At 50.8% G+C, this 11,596-nt stretch overlaps 1 protein-coding gene across 1 annotated transcript in view; it reads right to left on the reverse strand.

The window, feature by feature from the left end:
• Positions 1-11,596, reverse strand: part of PTPRE (protein tyrosine phosphatase, receptor type, E) — a 43,376-nt gene that overhangs the window by 15,895 nt on the left and 15,885 nt on the right. The window contains 3 exon segments of the mRNA XM_006879864.1: positions 4,826-4,923; positions 6,353-6,389; positions 8,411-8,487. Of these exon segments, the coding sequence (XP_006879926.1) occupies positions 4,826-4,923; positions 6,353-6,389; positions 8,411-8,487 (212 nt within the window).

Consider the following 11,596-nt stretch of genomic DNA (forward strand, 5'->3'; position numbering starts at 1 on the left):
ACCTTCCTTAAAGACACCTCACCACCTTCACAGACACCCCACCACCTTCCTCAAAGACACCCCACCACCTTCCTTAAAGACACCTCACCACCTTCCTCAAAGACACCCCACCACCTTCCTCAGTAACAACACCCCCCACCTTCCTCAGTGACACCCCCCACCCTCCTCAAAGACACTCCACCACCTTCCTCAAAGATACCTCACCACTTTCACAGATACCCCACCACCTTCAGAGATACCCCAACACCTTCATAGATACCTCACCACCTTCACAGGCACCCCCCCACCTTCCTCAGTGACACCCCCCACCCTCCCAGACAAAAAGTCTCGCAATAGTGGAAGAGTGCTGGTGCACGTTAGGAATGGCAGTCAATGTCACGAGTGGAAACAGGCATACAGAGTGCAATGGGAGATGGATTTGCTCCATAAACTTCCACCCAAATCACAACTAAAGATTAACAGAATGTAAAGAAAAAGGTTCTAAAATGAAAGCCTATTAAAAATGGAGGTGATAGGAAAGAAGGCCTAGAAGAATCCTGGTGTTTAACAAGTTTTCCAAACACATGGCCATAATCTCTGGATTGACCCATGTGCAGCACATCGAACAGGTCAGGCCGGGAACTAAGAGTCATGAAAATGAGAAGCCTGGTGAACAGCCCCTATCCCTGTACTGTGGAGCCGGCCCACTCCTCTCCGCGGGCTCTACAGTGGACAGGGGGCGAGAAAGGCCTCACTGGGCCTGGTGGGGAGTCCTGTCCTGCTTGAAATGCCCTGGATCAGGGACCTGAGGACTGAGGCGGGCATGTGCCTGCAGAAGGACGGACATCCACCACGCTGGCCCTCCTCCTCATCCTGCTTGTGGCCGCCTTGCTCTTGCCTTCATGCTAGAAGCTGCTAGAACAACTGCCTCCTGGCTGGCCACAACCCTCTCACTTTCGTCTTTGGCTCTGCAGAGTGGCCACAGCTCCTGAGTCACTGCTGGGAGGCCTCCCATGGCTCTGCCATCAGTCCTCCACTCCCAGGGCTCAGGGGCGGCACACGCTGGCCACCTAAGCCACGCAGTGGGCGCAGTCCCTCCTCAGACCATGAGATGCGAGTGCTGGGTTTCACAACGTTTAGCCCAGGGTACCGATGCCAGGGAGAGGGCCCACAGCAGAAGGGCAAGTGATTCAGAGAAAGGGAACTCAATTGAGAAACGGCTTCACTGGAAATGGCAGAGATCAAGATGCAGAAGGCAGCCTGCCTGCCTCACAGGCCTGGGAGGAGCCTGTGGGACGGAACAAGGCAGAACGGAGAGAAAACACTGGGTAACATGGCAACAGACAACCACAGGGCGCCTGACCCAAGTCATGGGGACTGGCCAGCCCCCAGGAGGGCACAAGACAGTCTCCCCTAAGTGTGCCTCTCTGGGCTTCTGCGACCTTGCAAAGTAGAAGTGTCCTGGGTTTGGGGGGCTGTGGCCTCGCAGAAGGTTGCCAGGACTTTGTTCTGAGGCACTTCTGAGTGGGTTAAACCACTGACCCTACCCCACACTTGGTGTACATAAAGGAACTAGGATGGCCTGTGCATTGTGTGTTGAACTATTAGCCAAAAGGCCAGTAGTTCAAATCCACCAACTGCTCTAAGAGAGAATGATACTGCATGAAATATAAAATGGGATAACATAACAATACAATAAAATGCAATCTGTCCATCTGTACATCTGTAGGGGGTCACACTCCTAACTCAAAGGTGGCCCCCCTCTGGGAGTTCAAATCCACCAGCTTCTCCTTGGGAGAAAGGTGGGACATCTCCTGTGTGATTTACAGCCTCTGAAAACTCTCTGGAGGGCTCTAATTCAATTGCAAGGAGAGAGAGAGATATTCATTTATATTTGACTCAATGACACCTAATATGTGCTTCCAATGAACCCAAGCCATAACGCTTTCTACTACTTTATATGCATATGAAAACTGGACTATTAACAAGGAGGGCTGAAGAACTGATTCTTTTGAAGTATAATACTGGAGAACAAACACATTTGTCTTGGACAAATTACAGTGACAGTGTCCTTAGAAGCAAGCAGGATGAGGAGACTTTATCTCATGCTCTGGAAGGTCCAGTCCCTGGAGACGGACACCTGCTTGGTAGAAGGTCAGTACAAGAGAGGAAAAAGATGCTCCGGGAGACAGAGGGACATCTGGCTGCAGCCTTGTGCTCGGCACAGAGGACCGAGAGGGCAGTGCAGGCCGGGCACTGACCGAGGTCACATTGCCAGCACTGACCAGGGCTGACCGGAGGGCCTAACAGTAAATAGTGTACACATTCACTGGCTCATTCCTGTTCCCCAAGGACACTGACCAGCAGGAGGCCGGGCCTGCGCCCTGGAAGGCCCCACTTCCTGCCTCCCTCTCCTGATGACGGGATGACAAATCCTTGCGTGGGGACTGGAGTTGCCCCTCACCCCCTGTCCTAACTCCCTCAAAAGTAAAACAAAACCTCCACCCGGAAGTGGTGGTTGGAGGCCTTTTCCGGTGCTTTTCAGTGCAAAGTGAGTGAGCAATGCTGGCCCGTGGGGCTGGAGCCCTGGGAGGAGGTGGGGGCTGTGGACCTGGAGCCCTGGTTGGCGGGGGCGGGGGGGTGCTGTGGGGCTGGGAGCCCTCAGGGGTCTGTCTCTGTACCATCCCAAGACCTGTCTCTCCACCTCAATCCACAGGTGTCCCTGAGAGTCCTGGCCATTGTTTTGAAAGAACCAGTGTCAGTCATGTGTGCGAGTAACAGAGGACAGAGGTGGGGTGCAGCCAGCTTTATCTCCATGTGCCAGGGTCAGAGTAGGGACCCAGAACAGACATCATCCACCAAAACCTCATCCAGTATGCTGCCACCTCTTTTCAAGCACTCACGCTAGAATACATTAGAACATTCTAGAAGAGTCTCTAATTTGTCTTTCACTTTGCAGTGCGCTCACTTCCAAGCTCAGGTCCCTGCTGACTCCTGCCTGAGGGGAGTCCAGTGTCTTCTGCATTTCTCCCCTCCTCCATCTATCAGCCAGCATCCCAGGCTGGACTGAGTCCTCAACATCTCACCAACACAGCACTCTGCTTGGTCTCTCTCCTTCCAGATTTGATTAAATTATCTTTGTCTCCTAAGAGAACCTCCCAGATCCTCCCACCCTCCGCCCAGAAGAGTCTGCTCCACTCTCACTGTCCCCTGCTCTCTCTAGGAACTACCGCACTCTGAGTTCTGAGTTCTTCAACTTGGTTGAAGGTCGTCTTCTCCTTTGCCAGCCCTCCATTCTTCCAAACATCATATCCCCTTCCAAGGAATAAGCCCCTCCTAGCAACATGCCTGAAGTATGTGAGGTGAAGCCTCATCATCTTGTGTCCAAAGAGCACTTGGCTGCACCCTCTCCAAGACATATATGTTCTCTTGGCTGTCCATGGGCTGTTCAGTGCTCTTCTCCAGCACCACAGCTCAAAGGCATCAATTCTTCTTCTGTCATTACTATTCACTGTCCAGCTCTCAGATGCATAGCAAGTGATTGAAAAGACCATGGCCTGAATCAGATGCACCTTAGTCCTTGAGCTGATATCATTATTCCTCAATTTGGAGAGATCTCTAACTGTACACTTTCCCAGTGGAACGCATCTCTTTATTTCCTGACTGTAGATACCAAGGGTGTTAATTATGGATCCAAGCAAGATGAAGTTGTTGACAGTTTCAACCACTTCTCCATCCATCATGATGTTCCCTATTGGTCCAGTGGATAAGAATATTTGTTTTCTTGACACTGAGATGCAAACCATCCCAAATGCTGCATTCCTTGATCTTCTGCAACAAGTGCTTCATGTCCTCCTCACTTTCAGTAACCAAGGTTGTATCATTTGCACAATGCAGATTATTGATGGGTCTCCCTCCAATCCTGATGTCACATTCCTCTATTTCATAGAGTTCAGCTTATCAGATAATTTGCTTAGCATACAAATTGAACAGGTATGGAGAGAGAATACAACCCTGACACACAACCTTCTTAACTTTAAAGCACAGTTTTCCCTCTGCTGTTTGCACAACAGTCTCCTGGTCCAGGTATAGGTTTCTCATGAGCACAATTAAATGATTTGGGAATCCCATTCTTCTCAATGTCAGCACAACTTGTTATGAGACACACAGTCAAAACCCTTTACATAATCCATAAGGCACAAAGAGACATTCTTCTGGCATTTTTTTACTTCCAGCCAGGATCCATCTGACATCAGCAATATCCCTAGTCCCAAGGCCTCACGTAGATCCTGCTTGAACTCCTGGCAGTTCCCTATCTATGTACTGTTCTAGCTGTTTTTAAATTATATTCAGCAGTATTTTGCTTGCATGTCCTATTGTTCCATAGTTTCCACATTTTATTGCCTCACTTTCTTGGGAATGGGAACAACTATGGACCAATGTAGGAGAGAAGCCCACACTCCCTGGGATGGCTTCCTTGACAAATGTTCTGCTCTGACTTAAACCAGAAGTGCTGAAAATCTCCCCTGGTCTGAGGACCCCACTACTGTGCCCCATGGCCTCTCAAACCCAGCTTGTCCCATCTGGGGGTAGAGGTGGTGGGGCAGATAGGGCCAGCCTTAACTGACAAGACTCGTATCATCCCCACCATAGAGTGGAAGAGTGAGCCGCCCGCAGCACAAGGCGGATTTGCCTCAAGATAAGGGTGTGGTGGGCCTCTGGGTGCTCTGTGTGTGTGTTTCCCTACAGTGATAAGAAGAGAGGGAAGGCGGAAAAGGAAGTGGTCAGAACACCCCCTGCAGCAGCTAAAGGAAGCCGGTGAGTCAGGAGAGGGGGTGGGGCTCACCTCTTTCCTCTCTTTCAGGTTTGTCAACATGACGATGGTCGCAGACTTCTGCTCCCAGATCATTCGCCAAAAGTCATTCACTGTTTCCTGTTTAGGGCCTGTGCAAAGAGGATCATCCTGAAGTCAGGACACACTAAGCGCCACCCCGGCCAGCACGCACCGCCCTGGCAGTGGTTCTCAGGACAGCTGTCGCCTCCTGCTCTCAGGCACGGAGGGGATGGCAGGTGGTAACATTTCCTGTCCTGAGAAGCCCAGGAAGCACACAGGATGCGTGTTGTCCTGCTGCACGTCCCTGGGAGCCAAGGAATCCAGAGGAGCGTGGATTTCAGCCAGGAACGAGAGTGATTCAGACAGGAGCTTCTCCCGCTGTAGCTCGGCGTCTGTGGGATCGTTCTATGTGCTACCACACCAGCCCGGGCTCGGAGGGGTGCATCTGCGTCAGTGTTAGCACGCATGAGTGCTGTCCATGAGTGAGCTTGCTCTGCACACGCACACACACACACGCCTGTGTGCACAAATGCTCGCACACTTACGTGTAACTATATTTGTGCCTGTGTGCACCTGTGAGGCGCATGTGTGCACATCAGTGTGGTGCCTGGGTGCTTACAGACAGGTGAGTGTGCGGATGTGCATACACGTGTGTGCACACGGACAAGCATATGGGACAAGCAAGTGAGAGTGCATGTGCAAATGCATGGTGTGGGTGTGAGCATTTGTGTGTACACCTCTGTGTCTGTGCACGGTGCGTGTGTGTGCATGTGCAAATGTGTGATGTGTGAGTGAGCACGCATGTGCGCCTGGACACATGTGCATGTATGTAGGCACAGGGGAATAGATTATGTGTGCACAGTGTTACATTTGTGTGCAAAATTGTGTGCCTTTGCACATGTGTGCGTGTAAGACACCAGAAACAATGCTGTGAGCATGTCAAGTGTCAGTACTCTGCTTTTCAAACCCTTCACAGAGTAAAAACATTCCTCCACCTTCCTGCCTCTGAGCAGCTTTTTACAGCACTCAGGAGTCTTATTGGGAGCCCTCTGCATGTGTGTGTACACAGACACGTGTGGCCACACCTCTGCATGTTTGTTGACCTCTCCATGTGCATGGCATCTCTGCCCCACTGCGAATCTGTCTGCCCTGATGTCCTCCTGGGCTCCTACTCTGCCTGTCTGAAGCCAGGTCCTCTATGGAGATGGACACCATTATCGCTCACTAGGATGGAAACAGACCCACCAGTGTGGGGGCCTGAGGCTCAGCATTCCTAACCAGCCCAGGGGTGCAGACGTGCCTGGTCCAGGGACCCTGTGAACAGCAAGCCTTAATGCGATGCATAACCTCCGAATCCCTTGTTCTGAGAGACACACAAGCCAAGCAGCAGGAATCAAGCCATGCACATGGCGCAGAGAGCGCACACACAAAGGGACCGAGGCAAACTCTTGTCCCTGTTAGGATCAGAGAAGACAACCAGAGCTGCCAACTCCATTCCACCCAAGCAACGCCCAGAAATTAACTTCACACCCAGCTTACCTTGGGCTGCGATGAATTTATTCTTTTCTTTGTAACCCTAGAGAGATAAAACCAAGTTTATAATTTTTCCAGATTTATCTTTATGGAAAGGAAAAAAGTGGATACAAGAAAAGTCATCCGGATCCCTCATCATTATGGAGAAGTACAAGCATCTCCTCCTGTGTAATGTACGACCTCTGAAACCCACTGGAGGATCAGCTATGAGTGAGGGTCAGTTGTGAATTGATGGCAGTGAGTTTGAGTTTTGATGCAGAATTTGGAAAATACAAAACAAAAGAAAAAGCAAAAAAAAAAAACAACCCTCACAATGTCAGAAGCAACAGCTGCTATTTCAGTCTCTTACGACTATCTGTGGATCCTTACACACATACACACACCCAGATACACACACTTTTTAAGGGAATTCATATGTACAAAATCTTTTATATCCTTATTTTTAAATTCATACCACGTGTCCAAGACAGTGACCCCTAATTGGGACATGTAGTCATAGGACAGGCTCACGGTGACAGTCTTCTAAATGGTTTCTGGTTTTGTATCTGTTTGTTTCTTTGATTTTCATGGCTTTTAGTTTTACCCCTAAGCCTTTAATCTACTTCATGCTTTTGTGTGTAGTATGAGATACAAATCCCATTTCAGTTTTCTGTAGTAGATGTCCTGATGTCCAGTTCTGTAGGTAGATGTCCTGTTTCATAGGTAAATGTCCAGTTCCATAGTAGATGTGCAGTTCTGCAGTAGATGTCCAGTTCTGTATTGATGTCCAGTTCCATAGGTAGATGACCAGTTCTATAGGTCGATGTCAGTTCTGCAGGTAGATGTCCAGTTCTGTAGGGAGAAGTCCAGTTAGAAGGGAGATGTCCAGTTTTGTAGTAGACGTCCAGTTCTGTACATAGATGTCCAGTCCCATAGCAGATGTCCAGTTCTGTATGTAGAAGTCCAGTTCTGTAGGTAGATGTCCTGTTTTGTAGGTAAATGTCCAGTGTCCAGTTCTGTAGTAGATGCCCATGTTGTTGCTGTTCCCCCACCTGATGAGTTTTAGTCCCTTGTTGAGTATCAACAAGCCACAGATAGAGGACTGATTTCTGAATTTCCCACTCAAGCCCACTGGCCAGTGGGTCTGTCACTTTACCATCACCAGGCTGTCTCAGTTACAGCCGTGTGGGAGGGTTTAGATCAGGGGGTGTGGTAACTTACACTTCATTTTCATCTTTTTATCTCCTTGAAAAATAAACTTGAAAAATTATTGGTTTTGCAATGGTGAGTCTTCCTATACATGAACAGGGAATATTTTTCCATTTAATTAGGTCTCCTATTGGAGAGAAAGAACTCTGGTGGCCAAGTGGTAAGAAACTGTGCTGCAGTCCCGAAGGCACACGGTTCAAGTCCATCAGCTGCTCCGCAGAGAGAAATGGGCAATCTCCTCCTGTGTGATTAAAACTGCCTCTGAAAACCTACTGGACTGTCAGCTGTGGGTCCGTTCTGACTTAAGAGCTCATCACAGCAACACCAATTGTAGGGAGCTGTGGTGGGCTAGTAGTAAGAAGCTGTGCTGCAATCCCGAAAGCATGTGGTTCGAATCCACCCACTGCTCCATGGGATGGTGGGTGGTCTCCTCCAGCGTGATTTACTGCCTCTGAAAACCCACTGGTGCATCAGTTAAAGGTCAGTTCTGACTGAACAGCACACACCAATCAACCTATTTTTAAAACAAGAATTCTCTAATTTATATTTAATTACTTCTAAATATTCCATTAGAATGAGTCCCTAGTCCTCCACAAATGTGGTTTTAGCATAATGGGTTTACCTGGTTCCTTCCACTGTCAGGTAATGTTGTGATGAACATCTCTGGGTGAGTGTTTTGGAAAATGAACTCCTAGCTGTCGAGTGAAAGACTGGGTTGTCCCTCATGCTCTTGGGGTTTGAGGCCCAACTCCCCAGAAAGATGATGACAATTTCCACCCCCCACCTGGGGGAGAAAGCATGACTGGACCCGGTTTACAGTCTACACCCCGGTGTGGGCCTCAGGATGGACAGGGGAGGGGAACACAGCTCACTCACGTCGATGTATGAAGCGTTGATATAGTCTGAACAGGGCGTCCCGTCCACTTGGCTCAGAATCACTCTGGAATGATCATCTGGGGAGGACAGAGTCCGGCAGTTAGCATTGCCCTGTGGTCCCTCTAAGTCTCAAGCACCATGGTCAGCATGGGGGCAGTGACAGCCTGGCGAAGCACCCCTACCTGGGACGACAAGGGGGTGTTTGTGTGTGGCATTAATGGGTCCCCTCCCCAACATCTGCCTCAAGGGCCAGACAAAGCTGGTCCCCCAAAGCTTCCTGCCCAGGTCAAGAACATTTCCCCAGTTGGAAAAGGACCAGGGAGTCGTGTGTCTGTGTCTGTTGTGTAAGTGTATAAATAGGAGTGTTGTGTATAAATGTGTGTGAGCAAGTGTCTGAATGTATGATGTGTGTGTGTGTGTGTGTGTGTGTGTATACTTTGTGAGACTGTGAGAATGGGGGATGTGTGTGTGAGGGTGCATCTGTGTTAGTGTGAGCATGTGAGTGTGCCTGTGGAGGTGTGAACTCAGTGTGTGTGTGTGTGACCATGTTTGCAAACATGTGAATCAGTGTGTGGATGAGTGTGAGCACGGACACGAGTGGTGAGAGCCTTTGTGTGTGTATTTGTGTGTGCACAGGTGAGGTAAGAGCGTATTTTCTGAGTGAGCATGCTCACAGGTGAACACGAGTGTGAGTGAACGTGTGTGATGGGTGTGAGCACACGTGCTGGGCAGGGTTCCGCCGGCACAGCCCGCGCCGCCTGGCTCCTCCCCTGTGTAAATACCACACTCTGTTTCACGATGGCGTTGGTGTAAAGATGAACAGAATTCAGGCTGTTATTCGACATATTTTTTTCTGATTTTACAGGACGTTAGGACACGTTCAGGCGGGCCTGTGCCTCTGCGGATGGAGCAGCCAGTGACCTTCCGAGGTCAGGACAGGAGAGGACTGTGCAGGTCAGCTGGCCCAGCTCCGCCCAGCGACCTCTGGGCCTGGACGGTGAGCCATGCACAGCCCAGCACACAGCGGGCACTTGTGCAGGATCACTGAAGTCATGGCTAGGCACTGTGACCCTGTCACTGCGGTTTCCTCAGGGCACCTGAGGCTGCCTGTGGTGGGAAGACTCAAGTGCTGCGGGCCTCACGTCACAGGGAAGCTGCTCGAGGCCTGAGCCAGCGTCTCAGCCGTCCTCCTCCAAGGAGTGGCCTTGCTGGCCAGCACGGCTCCCTCGACAGCAGCGCCCATCATTCCCCACAACCCTATATTCGGCCTCGGGGACCACGAGGGGCCCACGCTGGCAGACACAGGTCCTGCCAAGAGCGTGCAGAGAACAGGAAACCACGTGCGCTCTGAAGAAACTCCAGACAGACTGAGGGCGAAAAGAACGTCTCCTTAGACGAGATTTAGCATCTTCTCTCCGTGTTTCCTGCCTCTATTCTCAAGACACACTTCACATCATTTCCTAAAGTGACAGCTCTGGCATTTCTCCAGACAGAGGGGCTGCTCCCTCCCGCAAGGCGGGCGACCATAGAAGTTCGGAGGCCTCATCATGCCACAGCCACCCGAACTCGGCGCAGGGCCCCTACAACTGCACTCAGGCTTCTGGGGGCGTGTTGCTGACCAGACCCTCTCTCTCCCCTCCACTCGAAGCGTGCATAGCACTACGAGAGCTAAGGCCCCCTCCCTGCTGCCTGAAAGCCAGGGCTCCCCCCCCCGGAGATGGGGAGCAGGGTGGGCTCCATGATCAGGGCTGAGCTCTTTGCTTCTTTTAACCCAAGCAGATTCCTCCTCAGAGTGGCCTGCAGGACAGAGAAGTTCCCTCTAAGGTTTCCGAGGCACCTTTGTCTGCAGGGCGGCCCTCAGGTGGCTCGGCCCCATTAGAAGCTCCACAGGAGAGAGATGGTCAGTGATGCGTTGGTTCTGTCTGCACAGCAATGAGTGTGTGTGTGTGTGTGTGTGTGTGTGTGTGAGTGTGTGTGTGTGAGTGTGTGTGTGTGTGTGTGTGTGTGTGTGTGTGTGTGTTTTCCCTTTCTTTAGGGAAGCAGTCTGTTTATCTTTCTCCTGTAGAGCCGCTGGCCAGCACCTTCAAACAGCCGATGTTTTAGTTAATCACCAAATGCTTAACCACTGTACTACCGACTCCTTCAGTAAGATTACCGTCTGGTACAAATTCTGGTCTCTCCCTTTCCAGAACAGGGACAAGGGGAGAGAAGTAAAGACATGTAGGAACAACCAGGCAAAGGCCTAGGGACCACATGAACCCCAACTCCTATGATGCCAAGACCAGGAGAGCTAGACAGTCCCTGGCCCCACTGAAAGCCCTGAAAGGGTATCCGCCTGCAGGTGTCCTGGGCAGGAAGGCGACAGCGTGGAACTGAACTCAACAGCATAAAGAAGAGCTGGCTGACAGGTGTGACAGAGGTAGACGGAAGCCCCAGACTGTGGCCCACAGTCAGCCTTTAAACTTGGACAGCACTCACCCCAATGGCTCAGCTCTCAGCCAGACAGCTGGTGGGAGGTGTTGCTGAGCTGAGTCCAACCCATAACAACCCTAAGATCGACAGATCTGAGCCCCGTCCTATCCCATCCATCATCCAGGACCCACCTGAGCCCCATCCTATCCCATCCATCACCTCGGACCCACATGAGCCCCGTCCTATCCCGTCCATCACCCCGGACCCATTTGAGCCCCTTCCTATCCCGTCCATCACCCCAGACCCACCTGAGCCCCATCCTATCCCGTCCATCACCTCAGATCCATTTGAGCCCCGTCCTATCCAGTCCACACCTCGAATCCACTTGAGCCCATTGCTGCAGTCACCATGTAAACCCATCGAGTGAGGGTCTTCCTCCAGCTCCCTGTCCATCCATCTTTCCAAGGATGATGTCCCTTCCTAGGAACCAGTCTCTCCTGGCAACATGTCCAAAGTATGTGAGATGAAGCCTCACCATCCTAGCCTCCCAGAACTGTAGCAGGCCTTTAAGGTGGCCAGTGACAGAGGGGAATCCACTCCTCAGAATAACCAGCCATTCAAGGCAAAGAGAGCATTTGCCTAAGAATAAAAGACATTCAGGTGGCAAACAAGCACATGAAGAAATGTTCAAAATCCCTAGCTCTAAGAGATACAAATCAAATCATCTCACCCCCGTAAGAATAGCAAAATTTAACAGAACAGCAACAACAAATG

The sequence above is a fragment of the Elephantulus edwardii genome, unplaced genomic scaffold (assembly GCF_000299155.1).
Source record: "Elephantulus edwardii isolate Elephantulus edwardi_28Jun2011 unplaced genomic scaffold, EleEdw1.0 scaffold00006, whole genome shotgun sequence".
In the NCBI taxonomy this organism is placed as follows: Eukaryota; Metazoa; Chordata; class Mammalia; order Macroscelidea; family Macroscelididae; genus Elephantulus; species Elephantulus edwardii.